Source organism: Ochlerotatus camptorhynchus, unplaced genomic scaffold, assembly GCF_037179485.1.
Source record: "Ochlerotatus camptorhynchus isolate MF236.1 unplaced genomic scaffold, CSIRO-AGI_Acam_v1.1 ptg000137l, whole genome shotgun sequence".
NCBI lineage: Eukaryota > Metazoa > Arthropoda > Insecta > Diptera > Culicidae > Ochlerotatus > Ochlerotatus camptorhynchus.
The window spans coordinates 2,573,125-2,591,731 of NW_027040627.1; the positions used below are offsets into that span (position 1 = coordinate 2,573,125).

Sequence of the window (18,607 nt, forward strand, 5' to 3'; positions counted from 1 at the left end):
CAAACATTAAATAAATATACTCTTTCGATAGTGGGCTGTCGAGAGATTAAATGGCTGGGAATGGCAACACGCTAGCTTTTGGTATGCTTGTTAAGATTGGAATCAATGTTTGTTCCCCAGCATTATTCGTGAAAGCAGTATGGCTGAGAATTTCAAAAGAGATATGACTGTCGCTAGTATCCAATCTACGAAGTATACCATTACAACGCTAACGCTAACTCATAAAGTTTAGTTCTGAACTTCTGATTTAATTTTATACGTTGGTCTGCCAATATAAATGGGTATTTCTAGCTCAAGTGGGTACACCACCTGTGGTCGATGTCACCGATTTGAGCCAAATTTGGCCAAAACGCTTTATTTGGGAACAAACACCTTTTTTGATTTTGCTCTGAAGTGCCTAAATCCCTCTCGACTACAACCCTGGATTTTCGAGATTTTTAAAAATTTCAAGAGATTACTCCACAACCAAATAAGCTATTCGTGATATTAGAACGTCAATTTAAAGGTAAAAAATGGCCTGTTTTCACCATGGGCGGGATTTTTAATTTCTTAATAGTTTTAGCTCAAATTTTCACCACACTTTGAAAAACTCTTCAATTTGATGTGTTTCAAAGGGCAAATGATTTGGACAAATAGTTTTTGAGATATAACCAGATGAGTGAGTGATAGTTTTGAGCTTTTCTGGTGGAAAATCAATGCTATTTAATAACACAGATGAAATCAGCGACAGCGTTAACAAAATCAACGGTTCGCGGGAAGAGCCTACTGCGTTCTGATTTAAGCTTCTTGCAATTATTTATGTAAAAGATGGTTGCAAGAGGATACTATCCTAAATGCTGCCAGCTAGTGGGAGTTAGATTGTAAATACACACTTGAAAAATGGCGTTCATGGTGTCAAGCTAGCTATATTGCAAATTATTTTCTGGTCAATCGAAAAATAACGATAAGCTGGTATATGACGTGCTTTGCGTTCCTTGTGCAAAGATAGTTGCCAACAAATATCTAAATATGTTGGTAAAAGCCAAATTGCAGATCATGAACATGAAGATAAAAGTTCGGTGAGACCGGATGTAATTCGATTTTGAAATCTGTGTTAGGGAAAGCGCTTTTCGCAGGCAATCGGTGATAATTTTAATTATCATAGCAACAGTTGCACATTCGTGCGATTTGAATAGTGACCTTTTGAAAATTGATAAACTCTTAATTTTAACAGATTCGTAGAAAAATTTCCTATCGATTGGCTTGTTTAGAATTGAAAGAGTTATAAATAGTCAAAACCTGACAACTTTTCGTAACGCGGTCAATTTTGATTTTTTTGAAATTATGTTGCCGAAAGACGTAATCCTACGTCAAAAAACACATACACAAACAGTGAATTCTTTCGAGAAAAGTAAAAACCATTTACGATAAATATATTTTTACTGTCAACCTAAAACTAATCTGCACGTCGCTGTAGCAGCTCGTTCACCGTCAATACATTAATGTCGTTACTTTGTAATTTAGACTTGCACCCTATGTCCACACATTTCAGGTGAACCGTCTGTATAGGCGTAAACTGCAAGAAACCGTTCTTCGAAAATTGACACTGTTTAAGTGAACTGTTTTCCGGCGTCAGTTCCATGTATAAAAATACTGCTGGCGAACTGATGGCCACTTCCAGACTAACTTGCATCACATTATTGGCTACATTACAACTGACCGCAGCGATAGTGAGTTTCACTGTGGGTTCCATCATTTGAACTGCGTTTTTGATTTTGCCTAGAAGTACAAAATTGTCAGCTATCTTTTTTCCATCGCGATATAGGTTGACGAGAAGAAGGTGATCATTGGCATCGAGTTTGTTTTGCCGCAGGTGATCATATATATCATACGATCCTATCCGTACGACAGTATTTTGCGGAACTTTTCTTGAGTGGAATGAGATGTTGCCAACGCGCATAAACTTATTCCATTGGTGAATATTCACTTCAACTGACCATTCTTCATCGGATCCTAGCGTATCTCGAACTAAGTACAAATCTAGTTTATTCATTGCGTTAATATACGCTACAACATGATTTTGAGCAAAGACGTCCTTTATCCAATATTGAAGGATTTTATACTTGCCACCATACTCTATACTAGACCAGGAAGGGGCGATCCATACATCGTTCAGCTGCCAGTAAAGTGCACCCATTGTTCCATACTCGATTCGTTTCGATCGATAAACTTCAGTTTCCGTTTTAACGATCATAGCTTGAGATACCTGACTAAGGTATATGATGTCTCGCCAGTAATTAGCTGAATCATTGGCTGGCATGGGCAAATTCTCATTAATCATATGCAGGATTGGTATATTTCCCAACGGACTATGTTGACGGTGTTCGATCAAATCTGTTAGTTCATCATTCCTGAGATCCCGTACGGGCCAACTTGTCAGCGCTGGGAAGGACTGGAAACCGTATTCTGAAATAAATCGTCCTCCTCTGTAGATGATCGGATTCCAACCGTTTTGAATATAATTGTAATAATGAACTGAAAAGATAGAATGTAAGTGCATTGAAAACCGGTTTCATAAGTGTACTCATACCATCGCCGTAGTGAGGATCTTGCGGGTTTTTAGAAAAGTAGCCATCTTTTATCGATTGATCACCGTTTGATGGTGAAGATATTAGGACTGTTCGCCATTTGTCGACTTTTGCAATCTTAGGCTGCACTACACTGACGTACAGTTTTTTATACTCTGCTTCGTACAGGTCCTTACTGGCATCAGTTCCGTACCAGTTTTGTCGTAATGCTACCTCATTTTCGTTGTTCGTTGCCCAGATTGCTATACTTGGATGGTACTGAATTCGCCGAACATTCTGGTTGACTTCGACCTTTACATTTGCCAGGAAACTATCATCTGCCGGGTACATGGAGCAAGCAAACATCATATCGTGCCAAATGAGAATACCTAGTTCGTCGGCCAGTTGGTAGAAGTAATTGCTTTCGTATACACCACCACCCCAGACTCGAAGCATGTTCATGTTAGCGTCACGAGCAGCATACAGCAGAAATTTGACTGAAATTGTTAAAGTTATTTAGAGAAGGTCTAGAATACCTTGATCCAATGTTCATAAGGATGAACTTACCATAATTTTCATCGTATGAACTTTCCGGTAGTACCGACGAAGGTATCCAATTTGATCCTTTCATAAACATCGGCACATCGTTAACTATGAAATAGAACATTAAACCATCTGAGGTTCGCTCTTGGCTAAGCTTGATGTTTCGGAAACCAATTCGGATGACCTTCTCGGCAATCATCGTTTCACGGTCGTGTAGTTGAATGCTATTGATCATATTATCCTCCCACTTCACGTAGAGATTGTAGAGCCTCTGTCGACCGTAGCCATTAGGCCACCAGAGCTCCACCGCCGTTTTATTGATTGTCAACGTATGCTCTACAAAAAGCTCTCCGGATGTGTCACTTTGCTTTTCCACGTTGATTATATGTTCATTCCCTATTTCAACGCCCCTGAATATGCGAAACTATGAATAAATTTATTGAAAGACGAAGTTTCTCTGTTTCAAGCTTACAATATTTTGAACATCAAAGTTCCTTGAAGCCTCCGACTGGTTGTGCCCGTTTCTAAGTAAACTCCAACGAGTACCCTCCAATGCGTTTCCTCATCAAATAGAGCAAAAGTGATATCACGAATTTTGGCTGAATCGTAATATTCCACCCGTACCGGTTTCCAAATTCCCATGGATGGAACTGCCAGGCCCCAATCCCAAGCGAAACTAGCTTGCATCTTCCGGATCATGTTGACGTGACATTCTCCGTTGTACCTCGCTGGGGGACATTCCGGAACCACTTTCAAATGACTGTAGTTGGCCGCTATTAAGGAAGCTTCCGTAACCGGAGACCGTATAGAAATACGGAGCTCAATGCCATTTTTACACTATGATCAAGGAAAAGCTTCAATGTTCCGCGTCGAGTATATCATTGTAATTTTTCTTACCTACCTCGTTCCGGAGTATCGATTTAACATTGAATCTGTAACGAACGAACATATTGCTTGTTTCGCCTAACAACTTATCGTTGAGATAGACTTCAGAAAACGTATCCACGCCGTGCAAGGTTAAAACTACGTTCGTAAAGTTGAGTTCATCCACGTTACACGGCAACACTGAAGAGTAGGTCCAGTTATCTTGAGCAATCCATTTTGTGGTTAGGTCATTTTTGAAATCGAGTACCGATTCGATTATCAATGCTTGCTCCAGTGCGCTGTATATTCCCGAAGGAACGGATTGGTTCTCCATTTTGAGAGCTAGGTTAATAGTAAGGTTCAAGATTAGAGCTTTAACAAAATACGGGTAACTAGTTCATACTTCTATTTGCATTTTCAATGCGCCAGAATTGGCTAAGGTCCCGTTCGCCTGATTTCTTTGATGTTACATTCTGATTCAGAATGATTGTGATTAGCAGCAGTACGACGAAGAGGAAGAATTTCAATGTGTCCAACATCCCCATTCAAATATGTGTTCGATATCCAATCATCTGTCGAGAAAAAAAAAATATCCTTTGTTAGGAAAGCTATTTAATTTTCATCGTGAGGAAGAGCATTGATGGCCGTACAATTCTTAGTTGTGAAAAAGTGAAATCCATTCTCAAAGTGCAGTTTGTGGAGCACGCACAATTGTTGAGTAAAACGAGTTTAAATTCACGAAAGTACGTATTATAAATTTAATATTGGCTGCAAGTTCATTTTCTACTTTGATCATTGAGAAAGTTATGCCTCAGAACATCCCGGTGGCGCTGACTGGGATTGAACCCAGGCCTGCTGGGGTGAGAGGTAGTCACGCTTACCACTACACCACCGGCACCTCTATTCAGCAATGTCCATTCTACAAAGTTCATTAATATTTTCAAAGAGTGGGTTAGAAAACAAATTAACCAGAGCAGCTGAATAAGATTTTCCATGAAATACGTATTTTCGTGAATTTTAACCGTTTTTCTCAACAATTGTGCGTGCTCCATGAAATCTACTTCCACGCATCAATTCAGCCAGGTCTATTCTACAATATTCAGTCATTTATCAAAGACCAACTTGGTAGAGCACTTGAAATAAAATTCCATGAAATACGTATTTTCGTGAATTTAAACCCGGTTTCATCAAAAACTGTACGTGTTACGTGAAACATAAGTTCATATTTGAATTCAGCGAGGAAAAATTCACTGCTAATGGTGTAATGAAATAATGCAGCTCTATCAACTCAGTAAAATATTGTTTATTTAGTTCTTGCGATTAAATAACATAATCAAAACATTTATACAAAATATTCTATACTCAAAACGAAATCTAGCTCGCCTATATCGATTCTGATATCGTACAAGATCGTCGAAGCTAAGCCTTTGCCAGCCGCCGAGTGTAGTCGTCAATTTTCGCTGGATGTGTGCCCAAGCTGCAGCAACTCGAGGGCACTCGCAAAACTTATGTTGCAAAGTCTCGATTCCTACCGCACAGTGCTGGCAGTTTGTGTCGTTTGCTCGACCGATGACGTTCATCAGTCTACGGTGCTCCGTCTTCGCGTTCACTAGCAGGAAGAAATCAGTACGCTCTCTCGACGATAGCCTTCTAGATTATATGTTCATCCAGATCTTTTTCCAATTGATGCCTGGATGGTTTCCCCGGATACGATCTCGAATCTACCAACAAGCTGATAAATCCGTGATGTCATCAGCATACGCAACGCAAAGATCACCAGCGCACACACGCTCCACCCGTGTGAGGAGGGGATGAATATTGAGCACGAACAGCAGCATCGACATCGGGTCTCCCTGACGTACGGGACCGTTCTATACGGAACGGCTCTGAGAGGTACCCATTGACTTACAGCCGTGATGAAGAGGCAGCAGCGACTCGAGAGAGCCAGCAGCGACTCGAGAGAGCCAGCAGACGAAATCCTGGTCGAACCCCAGAGAGAGCAGGGTCCGATGCATGAACTCATGACAGACCCGATCGAATGCGTGGTCCAGATCGAACGAGATCATCTTCCCCTTCTGCTTCCTTCCGATTAGCTGCGAGAGTGTAGCTTGGAAAATAGAGCGGTTGGAGTTTGCGCATTTCTTACAGAAGTATCCCGCAAATTCAGATCACAACCAAAACTGTTCAAACTTGGTAAGTTGTTGAGGACGTCAATCTAATCCGAGAGAGCTTTGGAAACCAGGGAGTTTAAACACCCTAGTGCTTTTAATGGCACATTAGAACAGTCAGAACAAGTAATTGCATCTAAGTTTAATGATTATTTTGTCGACAGTGTTTCATTGATTAATCAATCCATTGAATTGGTCGATGAACCTGACGAAACAAAACAGCCATTTAATAATAGTTGTAGATTTGAAAGTTTTTACCCAATTACATTAGATGAACTTAGAGTTGTTTGTTTTTCATTAGGAAAATCGACTGGAGTAGATAATGTTAATGCTAGAGTTATTCAAGATTGCTTTCATGTCATTGGCCACATCTTGCTGGAACTTATTAATGAATCATTGCAAACTGGACATGTGCCACAAATTTGGAAGGACCACCTATTCAAAAAGTTGCTGGAACAATTAAAACCGAAGAGTTTCGTCCCATCAACAAGTTGCACACATTAGAGAAAATCTTAGAACTTGTTGTTAAAGGCCAGCTGTTGGAGTATTTGAATAGCAACCCTTTGTTGATACCAGAACAATCGGGATATCGGGAAGGTCATTCTTGTGAAACCGCGTTGAATTTGGTGTTAGCAAAGTGGAAAGACAACTTGGAGCGTAAAGATACTATTGTTGCTGTTTTTTGGATCTTAAACGCGCTTTTGAAACAATTTCTAGGCACTTACTGTTAAGTACAATCAAGCGCTTTGGAATTACGAGCACTGCATATAAATGGTTTGAAAGCTATTTGTCTGACAGAACTCAACGGACTGTTTTTAATGATTGTGTATTAGGGCCCTGTTATTTATTATGTATATTAATGACTAAGGATTTAGATGACGCCGTTTCACACTTGAATGAAGATTTGCGTTCTCTAAGTAGATGGTTGAAGTATAAGCAGTTGAAATTGAATACAAGTAAAACTAAATTTATGGTAATTTCGCGGAATCGATTATATGAGAACGTCTCTGTTGTAATTGATGATGAGACTATTGACCGCGTTCGGGACATTAAATATCTTGGCGAGATTATTGATGACACACTTAAGTTTAACTCTCACATTGACAATGTCATCAAGAAAATTGCCAAGAAGTATGGAATTCTATGTCGACTGAAAAACGATTTAACTATTGCCAGTAAAATACAGCTATACAAATCAATCATCTCTCCTCATCTTGACTTTTGCCCTTCCATTTTATTTCTGGCCAATGCAACACAAATATCGAGATTACAGCGCTTGCAGAATAAAATAATGCGTTTGATTTTGAGATGTAATAGATTCACTTCCTCAACTTTGATGTTAGACGCCTTACAATGGTTGTCGGTGAAGCAAAGAATTGTATATTTGACTATGGTGTTCATTTTTAAAGCAGTTAACGGTTTGCTGCCTCGGTATTTGGGTGATCGAATTGAAAGAGGAAGTGACTTTCATATATATAATGCTAGAAACGCGGATGAAATAAGAACACCACATTTCTTGACTTGTGCTTCACCGAATTCATTATTTTTTAAAGGAATAAATGTTTTCTATTCGATGCCTAGACATATCAAACGTTCAGCAACACTTACAGAATTTAAAAGACACTGCATTTCACACGTTAAAACTGTTTTTTGAACAAGTTATCCAGTGATTTTTTTATGAATTGACTAATTATGTATCTAGACGAAGTTATCTATAACGGATTATTTTATATGGATATCTGTCAAAACGACTTTTTAACAATTATTGTAGCACTGCAAAAACTATTTCTGTTCGCCACGATGGTGATGATGGATTTTTAATATTTGATTTAATAGTAGTAGATTTAAAAAAACTTTAAAGGACAGCCCTATGGGGTTGTACGCAATGGTGACGTAGAACTACGTGGTCTTATATAAAAATCTTATTTGTTAACTGCAGCAGGAGCTTGTGTTTTGTGTAGGAATAGGAATTTGAGCGGGATTCTCTCTGTTTATACTCTTAAGTATGATGCGCTTGACATAGATGGCCCACAGCGGCTCACGAAGAGCTATTGGTTCCTGGAAAGACTGGACACCACCACTTACGGTGATTGAATGAGCACCGTTTAGTGGGACCGCATCGACTTCGATTTTTAAGTCTGTGTTAGGGAATGCGCTGTTTTCAGACATTCGGTCTTAATTTTGATCACCATTCCAACAGTTGGACATTTGGTATTTTTCAATAGTGAGCTATTGAAAATTAACTAAGTGTTCATTTTAGCAGATTGGTAGATAAATTTCCAATCCTTTGGCTTGTTTAGAATTAAAATCTATCTGCTATTGGTCGAAACCTGACCTCTTTTCGTAATGCTGTGTATTTTGGTTTTTTTTTAATTGCGTGGATTCTATAGATCCTGTGGAGATCTATCTAGCCCTGATGTATTTGTTGGTAGAGGGAAAAATGTAAACTTTGCGGGAGACGATGTCTTAACACTCGAAAGCTATTTTGTGAAATATGAAGTAAAACAAATCCTAGCTAGTTCTGCATAATGATTTTTTTTTTTGATTTTATTTATTTGTAAAGTCGCCGGGAAATACCAGCTGGCGATTTGCTATAACTCCTTACTTGGAAACAGGCTAAAACTCACAAACCATTCATAAATTTTGGTAACATACTAAAAATTCTATAATCCACATTAAATTTCATATGTAAGCGCCGATTGAAACAATCTTTTCGATGTCACTACAAGGGTGATTGATTAAACAAAAGAAACGAATCGTGCGGAATGAAAGCCGAGGAAAAACTAATTGCACCAATATATTCATGCCTACAATTCCACACCTTCTATAGACAGGTTGAGCCTTGATAGCTAGCTGCTTGCGGGAACTGATGACCTTGACCAATGTCCAAATAATACTCTTTAACAAATTTTTGGTGGCCCTGAAAAGGACCGTTTTGTAGTGATGGTTGAGTAATTCTGAGGTGGGTGTTCAACACGGATGAGGCTGTCGAGCTGTATGTCGTTTGGAGCGAGGGTGACACGCTTGGCATAGATGACCGACCCGCAGCGACTCACGAAGAGCTACTAATTCCGATCCATAGCATAGCGGTGCAGCTTCTTCCTCCTTTGATGGTTGCTTATATGGGCTCTGCAGCTCGCTGCTTGCAGGCAGCCTTTCGTTGTTACTGGAGAACAATTTTCAACGCCACACGCCGAAAGCACTGCTACTGCTGCTATTGCTGTTACTAATTTCGACGACCGAACACCACCGTGGTGTGGTCGTTGGGAGCGTGTGGTTCTGAGAATGGCGATGAGTGTGCAAAATATTACGCAATTCCATCCTCCCCATTCGCACGCGCCCGAGGACCAGAGGCGAATGCCACTTCGTCTACTTACTACTCTCTGACGACTGTGCTGAGGAAGCAGCATATGCATGTAGGTAATTGGTGGATTTGTTAGTTAATTCGACGCTTTTGGACAATGCTGGACATTTACCAGTTTTTCAATAGTTTTTTGTTGAAATTTAACATTTGGAAGCGTAGCCATATTTCTGATCGATTGGTGATAAAATTATTGAAATTGGACCAGGGGCAGCTGAGTTATTAACGTTCAAAGTCTTTCTTAATTTGTTACATGTTCCATTTTCGGTTTTCACAAAGTGTACCCCCATATAGAAATCAAAGACGTAGACCTACGTCAAAAAGTAGTCTACAAAGGTTTGAGCCTCGCGCGCGTATAATGGATACAGAGGACTGAATTTAACATTTGATAACAAAAATGCAATTTTGAAGCTTATTTGGAAGATACCTTGAGTAAGTAGGATAAGAGATGAACTAGCCTTAGGCTAAAAATCTCTCTAATAAAGGAAAAAAAAAACTTGAGTAAGTAGTAAGTTTTCTGGCAAATGTTGGGGGTTCGTGAGCATTCCTGACATTGCTGAAAATTATGATAGCACTTTTTTACGACCAATAATGTTGAGAGCAAAGAATTTGCCTTTAAGGAATCACTCGATTTGGTAACAATTTTGTGTTAAAAAAGTTCATTAAAAATCAGCGTGATTTTACTACGTGATCTTGAAAGTTTTCCAAGCCTTAGATACTCAGAAAAACGCTCTAGGAAAATTTACATACACTAGAAATTTTTTCAAAGACTAGCATTTCAAAAAATCCTTGAACGTCCGAACATTTACAAGAGCTTATTTTAGAAAACAAAAATCTATGTTCAAAATTATGTTAAGTTATTTACGTTTCAGAAGTAATTATTTTTTTCTGGGATTGTGAAATTACATTCTAAATATTAAAAATATGAAAATTATTCCAGACCGCACAATTTTCTTAACTTATTTGTCTTAGAGATCTCGACTTTTTAAGTCCTAGCTTTGAAAAATAGGTAAAAATCTCAAAAATTTACCACGGAAATTTTTTACACGGCTAATAAATCTGACTCATATGTGAGACCCGTTCACTCAAATTCGCATTTGAGTAAATTTTTACACATCATTCATATTTGAGTGACATTTACTCATATATGAGTGATATTTACGGATATTTGAATTGAAATTTTCTCATTCCTGTGACCTACGTTTTTGCGAATTTAAGTGAACGTGATTCAAATATGAGTCAGATTTATTTGCCGTGTATGTCCACGATATTTCCATCTTGGAAAATTTTTCTGGCTCCAGAATAATGAAATTTTTTTATTGAACTGCTGTCTAGAAAAGTTGTGTAGGTCCCAGACTTATGAAAATTTATGAAAGGTGGTTCAAAAGTTTCTATTTCTGACGTCTAACATTGATTTCTAAACATTGTAAAAATTGAACACTTTTCTCTGTGCCTCAATTTTTCGTTCTAAACCATGGCCCACTTAGTAATGGAACAAACTCTTTTGCTTATTACAGCGCTCATAGTGGACGTTTTTGGAAGCTTTTGACGTCTATTTGTTGACAACAACTATAACAATAACAGAAGCGGCGCCGGTGGTGTAGTGGTAAGCGTGATAACCTCTCACCCCAGCAGGTACGAGTGAATCTCTCTTCGAGCCGCTAAGGCGGCCCTCAATAAAGAGATCGCCAGACGCAAGCGTGCGTGCTTTGACAGCTTATGCCAAAGCGCCAACACGAACCCATGGGGGGATGCCTACAAAGTGGTCATGGCAAAGACCCGCGGCGTGACGGCACCCCCGGAGAAATCACCAGCGGTACTGGCTCCGATCGTTGGGTTCCTGTTCCCGTGTAGGGACGTAGACTCCTGGCGCGGATCCCAGGCGCGGATCAGGGAGAAGTGTCTAGAGTGACGAACAGTGAACTTAGCGGTATTGCCAAGTCGCTGGTGGTGGGCAAGGCCTCGGGCTTAGATGGGATCCCGGTTGTGGCTCTGAGGGCGGCCGTTGCGGAAAATCCAGACATGTTCCGTTCTATTTATCAGACCTGTCTGGACGTAGGCATCTTTCCAGATGTGTGGAAGCGGCAGAGGCTGGTGCTGCTCCCGAAGCCAGGAAAACCCCCTGGGGACCCGTCAGCATACAGGCCCATTTGTTTGCTGGACACCACTGGGAAACTGCTTGAGAGGGTTATCCTCAACAGGTTGTCGGACTACACCGAAGGTGTAGACGGCCTGTCAAGCAGCCAGTACGGGTTCCGTAAGGGCAGATCCACGGTGGATGCCATCCGCGACGTCATCCAGACGGCAGAGGTGGTCCACCGGAAACGAAGGGGTATTCGTTACTGCGCGGTGGTAACCTTAGATGTGAAGAACGCGTTCAACAGCGCGTGCTGGGGGGCGATAGCCCGCTCGCTACACCAGCTTCAAATTCCCGGAGGGCTGTATAAGATTCTGGAAAGCTACTTCCAGAATCGTGTGTTGACGTACGACACAGAAGATGGCGAAAAATGCGTTAGAGTCACCGCGGGAGTGCCACAAGGCTCCATCCTGGGCCCGGTGTTATGGAACGTCATGTACGATGGACTGTTGAGGATAAAATTCCCGGTAGGCGTGAAAATTGTAGGTTTTGCCGACGATGTCACGCTGGTAGTCTACGGGGAATCCCTCGAAGAGGTAGAGCTGACAGCGGCTCACTGCGTCAAGCTTGTGGAGGAATGGATGAGATCCACGAAATTGGAGCTTGCCTATCACAAGACGGAAGTGGTCGTAGTCAACAATCGCATGTCAGTACAGCATGCGACGTTGACAGTCGGCGGAAGCACAATTAGGTCTGTGCGCTCTCTGAAACTCTTGGGGGTTATGCTCGATGATAAGCTCAGCTTCGGCTGCCACGTCGAGTACGCCTGCAAGAGAGCGTCTATGGCTGTGGGGGCATTATCGCGTATGATGTCAAACAGCTCGGCAGTGAATGCCAGTAAGCGCACTCTCCTCGCTGGGGTCGTAGTATCTATCCTCAGATACGGTGGCCCTGCGTGGGCTGCGGTACTGGATATTGACTGCCACAGGCGGAAATTAGAGAACACACACAGGCTAATGTGCTTGAGGGTGGCCAGTGCATACCGCACTATCTCGAGAGAGGCCGTCTGTGTCATAGCAGGGATGATGCCAATCAGCCTTATCATTAAGGAGGATGTGGTGTGCTATGACGCGAGGACCGTTCAAGGGTTGCGCAACTACGCGCGAGTTGTGTCGACCGCGAGATGGCAATCGGAGTGGGAAAACTCCACAAAGGGGAGGTGGACTTACCGCTTGATACCTTCCGTATCAAGCTGGGTCAACAGGCGCCATGGAGAAGTAAACTTCCACCTGACACAGTTCCTGTCAGGCCATGGCTGCTTTAGGAGCTACCTGCATAGGTTCGGACATGCAAGTACTCCCATCTGCCCCACGTGTGCTGGCGTCGAGGAGACCGCCGCACACGTTGTGTTCGCCTGTCCACGCTTCGCACCAGTATCGAGCGCTATGCTAGCGAAACCCCTCAATCTGCCCAATTGTGTCCAGTTCAGGTCCATTGAAAACTACTGGGCAATTATGAAGAGGAAACTGGTAAAAGGTACAGTCATCAAAACGGCCGCTCAGATGAAAAATTGATGGGATAAAATCGCCAAAACAGTAGACGAGACCGCTTGATGGGTCGTATTAAGGGAAAAGTTCAATAATTCCTTCGAAATCGCGACGAATAATTCGTTTCGTATTTCTTTCTTATGCCCTTGAGTGAAAATCATTTTCAAATTCGTTAATGCGAATCTGAAATTGACCCAAATGATGCTGTTCCATTACTAAGTGGGCCATGCTTTAATAACCAATTTTCGATCTGAAGCTAAAATCATCTTAGAAAATTGTTTGTTGCCAAAAATCGAGTCAGAAAAATGAGTAGAGCGAGGAAATGGACAATCTTCTTTCCTTTATTTAACGTCGGTCTCTGTTCCGCAATCTAGTGCCAATCACCGACGGACATCGATTGCCATCCATTGACGGCAATCGAATGTGCAAGGAAGGCAGCTTCCACACCTGCGTAGGATATCGCACCCATTCACAACAACACACATGGGCCGGGACCAACGGCTTTACTTCCCTTCCGAAGGAAGACGTGACCAGAGATTTTTATGCCTCAGAAAAATCTCACCGACCTCGGCTGGGATTGAACCCAGACCCATCGGGGTGTTAGAAAGCAGTCACGCTTACCACTACACCACCGGCGCCGGCCGGAAATGGACAATGCACTTCGTTATTGAATTAATAAAATTATTATTTGATTACCTAAAATAAGGTTGATGCAATTAATATTTTCATTTTATGTCCGACATCAGTCAAATAGGTCGAGGAGGGGCAAATATAAAATAACAAGGGATGAATAAAAAATTACGTGTAAGCAACTTATTTAATAATATTTCTTGCAGTTTTAAAAGGGCTAAACTTTGTAACTTTTGTGTGGCATAAAACAAAAATAAAAATTGCATCAGCCATAATCATGGTAGCCACCAAATCCCAATTTGCAATTTACCCGGTTTTTCCCGGAATTTTAGTGATTTTCCCGGTTGTTTTGAGCCAGGAAAATCTTTATTTTCTAATTGTAACTCATTTAACCGAATGATATCTTCGGCTCTGATTATATGCTTAATTTCAATGTAGGGTTACGGTATGTAATGTGGGTCTAGTCCTTTCATTCGGCCTATCACGCAAATAAATAATTAATTAAGGAATATTACACAAAAAATAAGGAAAATATTGATCACTGATGGTTGATAAATGTGTACCACACACAAATCAATTTATATCACAACATTTCAATACATTTTCAGCTCTCGTAAGTAATAAAACTGGTTGAGAATATCACAATGTTCGGAGTTTTTAGCCGCCATGACTTATAAGGTTAAGATGGGAAGGTTGACTGACGATCATCAAATGGCCTGATTATGGCATTTATTGATTGGAATTACCTGATAATACACACTAGACGTAAAACTTACAGTTGCTGTTTGAATATTTTATGTTTATTTTAATTGTTTAACAACGTTTTCACAAGTAAAACATGGACCCAACTTTAGGGACACATTTCTTTTCTATGTTCCTAACTATGGCCCATGAAATTCATTTGACAGCATATAGCAATAAGAGTAACGTCAACAATGTTGTTTTGCATTTGGATGATAAGGAACGAACAGGAAGGGAGATTTTTTCTGCCAAACCTGTATAATGAACATCACAATGTTCTGATTTAGATATTCTGCGGTCAAAAGACGATAAGCGAAATTTTTAATTTTTAATTTTTAAATTGAGTGATTTAATGTAGTTTTCGTAAAATTTTCTCTAAGAAATGTTTTGAGGAATGAAGAGCATTAAGTTAACAGTGATAGTGATAAAAAAAAATACATCAGAAAACGTTACCAAGAGCGTTTTTTTGAGGATCAAACAAGATAGGACGAAGTTGCATCCATAAATAGACCCAATTTGGGGACAATAGACCCATATTACATACATTTCCCTCGTGAGTTATTGTCTTAAAAAAAGTAAGTTTTTCAACTTTTCGTGGTTTCTGATAGCAAACGACATGATAAGCATATCTAAGCATACCATTTAGCAGTAGAATATCGTTTGCAGGTAAATTCATTGATGAGTTATGATTAAAAACGTAATCGATGGCTGCATATTAGACCGAGGTTAGGGACGTATACCCTATATCTCACAACTGGGAAACTACCAAAAAACATTGGAAAAATCGTTTTTTTCTCATCAAGAATTCATCGAGATTTTTTGATGTTGTAACTTATCTTCGCTTAAAACTCTTTGCAGGATTTTTATGAAATGTTCTCAAATTTCCTTTGGAATCATTTCCCATAACAGTGTTATTTTCAGAGTTTCTCGAAAATTAATTTGAGATTCTCTCCGAGAGAACCTTAAAAATATCTATATAACATTTCAGAACACTCCAAAAAATTCGAGGAATTGATCCTAAGATTCGCTGAAAATTCGTATTGAAATTCTTCTCAGAATTCCTTTAAAATTGTTCCCTCAAAATTTGATCCCCTTGATATTTTTCGTGGGATCATTGTTATTCTCTATAGAATTCCCATGAAATTATCTTTAAATTTTCAAAAATTTCCTTCGAATTGTCATCACAACTCTTTTAAAATTCTCATAAGAACTTATTTTGAATATTCATTACAAATGGACCTGGAATCCACTTCACAATCGTCACGAATTTTCCAAAAGAACCAGCTAAAGCTTCTTCTCTGAACGTCTGAAGTCCCACAAATGACTTGGAGCTCTAGTCAAATCTCACTTAGAGTTCTTAAACAAATCTGTTGGTATTTTTCTCTAACAAAACATTGTAGTTATCTCGAAAATTCATTCTAAAATCTCTTCAAAATTCTCATAATATTTAGTTCATCAAAGTGATTGTATCCTTAAAAACTTGTCCAACACAGGTAAAGGTCCAGAATCTTATTTTTTCCCGATTTGTCATCCCGGCTTTTCCCGGTTTTCCTGATTTCCTGCTTCACTGGTCATCCTTTTCAAGATCAAATTTATGGTATCGTTAAACCATTATTTGTTTTATTTTAAAGGAGCATGAAAAATACTCAAGATGGATTGTGATTATGAGTTTAAAAAATTTTTCGAAGTAGGTCGCTGTCAACGAAATATTGGAACCATTTTTTTTTATTTGGTCACTTTTGTTAGTTTAGTTACTAAAGTCACTACTATTATATTACATACCCACTACCAGCCCTGAGATAGAGGTAGGGTGGTGAAATTATGCGGTATTTTGAAACAGTTATGACGATCAGTCGCACAGCTTTTAACGATTTTAATTGATGTACATCAATACATTTGCTACATAGCAAAAATTATCACTTATACGGTAGATGGCTGTATATCGTGTGAAATACAATGTTGAAGTGTTCCATTATACACTTGAAGTGCTATTGTAATTTTATTGTACCCATAGTTAATCCATTTAACAATGTCACTGGAGAAAGCATACACGGTACTTCTTCTACCTTTGAGGTGCAACTGGCGTACTGGTATGTTTTGTTCATTGATGGGTAATTTCACATTCTAGTAATGAATTGGAAGCCACATTTGGTATGTAAAATGTTAATTTAAACCGTGGGTTTAAAATGAACAGTTTATGATAATCCTTAGTCTAGCTTTTGAAAACTGAAATTAAATTGAGTTTAGTTTTTTTTTGTCATATGCAAGCTTAAAAATAAGTGGTGGAAACAAGTCTAAATAAGTCTTTTGGATCCAAAGGGCATTAACTTCCATTTACCTAATAACTACGTTGTATGCCCGATCAGCTGAGAACGTGATGAAACGATAACCTTTCAACTTTCCTTTACTAATCGTATGAAGCAGTACGTACTGCGATACTACCGATCTGGTTCAACGTCAAACACGAACTGAAGTACTTTCGCCGATGGCAGTGTAGAGATAGTTGCTGTGCACATGCGACTGTTTTCAATATGCTGAGTATGATTTTGTTTGTTATAGAGCTTCTATCTTACTGTGTAGGTCGCACATCATACATATCAGTACATATCTAAATAAAAGGCGGCGTGGATTCTCATTAAGGTTAGTTTTGTTTGTAGCTTTCTTTTTCTTTGTTTTCTTGTTAACGCATGAATGAAAATACTTTCTTTTCAATCAAGTCAAGAGAAATTTTGTGAATTTTTAATAATCCTTTTTAGTCAACGTCATTTTGAGTACTTTTACAGCAGCTAATTGAAACCGTTCTGAGTATTTACCATATGTACATATATATGGTTATTAGACTGATGCAAAATTTGACTTTTTCGCTCCACAGTGCTTAAATGGTTTCAAATCGGGTCCTTCCAAAGTTACAACTCATTTGGTTAGAAACAGACTTCGCACAAGCCATATGAAGTTTACATGTAAATTACTATGGGAAATCTCATCTTTTTGTTCATTGCCTTCTAGTCTTTTTCCATATTGAGCTGCGAAACAGTTGGATAGCTATTCTTATAGAAAATTTTCTCAGCAACATCTTTGCTGAAGATCGTTTCTATGTAAAACGAGACAGGAAAAAGTTATTAATTATTTAAGAGATTAGTAAACTTATGACATGATCAAGCAGCTGCTCTGTAGGCAACACTGCATTTTGCAGTGTGACATAGTAGCCATGATTTTTGTGTCCTATTCAACGCCCCAGAAACACCAATGTTGCCTGCTGAGCAGTTGATTGAGCATGATCATAAGACATCAGCGCATTGAACCATTGATAACTTTCGATCCTTGCATTTGATCAAAAAGTGGTCTACAGCAAAGTTGTAGCTGGGAATTTCCTACAAGCACAGTTGAAAGCTTTTGAACCAGACCGATATGGTGAATTATTAGATCGACATGAACAAAAATCTTGGTTTTCCCATAGTAATTCCAATACAAACTTCAAATGGTTTGTGCCATCTCAGTTTCTCACCAAATGGGTTCAAATTTTGAGAGGTTAGCCAGGATCCGATTTGGAATCGTTTAAGTATTGTGGAGCGAAAATTTCAAATTTTACATCACTCTAATGGTTATATTGCGTTGCAAGCACAATAATATTCTATATCGAGGGAAAAATAAAATTTTATAATAAAATATTGTCTGTTTCTTTGGAAACAAAACGCACCCTTTTTAGGTACATATTTAGTTAGTTTTGTTTTCCCCATCTCGATTTTAATTTAGCTGACATTTACATAACCCTGTACCCAGGGGTTCGCGCAAATGATTTATTCTAGACACTTTCAGAACATTTGATAACTAACGTTTTTACCGAAATAAGTCCTTTTCAATATTTAATTAATTGAGTCAAATCAGAATGACTTTTGCAGTTTTCTCACTAAATAGAGATAAACAAAAGTATTATATTTTAAAATTCAAATACAGTGCCACCGTTTTAGTCTACCCCCGATTATGGCAACAACTTCAGGACTGTTACAGTTGGTGTAGATTTTGCGACAATTCCCAATCTGTAGTTTACAAATAATTTTATTAAATTACATTTTAGCTGACAAATGATTTGTTTTCGTAAACGTAGGTGAGTACGTGGCGTGCAGGTAAAA

The 18,607-nt window shown here is 39.3% G+C and overlaps 1 protein-coding gene across 1 annotated transcript; it reads right to left on the minus strand.

Annotated features, from left to right (window-relative positions):
• Window positions 1–1,400: 1,400 nt before the first annotated feature.
• beta-Man (beta-mannosidase) lies at window positions 1,401–16,927 on the minus strand. The gene is made up of 7 exons (XM_065221018.1): window positions 16,816–16,927; window positions 4,357–4,525; window positions 3,991–4,295; window positions 3,562–3,926; window positions 3,114–3,499; window positions 2,570–3,043; window positions 1,401–2,514 (listed from the first exon to the last, which is right to left on the minus strand). Exons 2-7 carry the CDS (start codon window positions 4,496–4,498, stop codon window positions 1,436–1,438), a joined length of 2,751 nt encoding a protein of 916 aa, XP_065077090.1. The 5' UTR covers window positions 4,499–4,525; window positions 16,816–16,927; the 3' UTR covers window positions 1,401–1,435.
• Window positions 16,928–18,607: the final 1,680 nt, after the last annotated feature.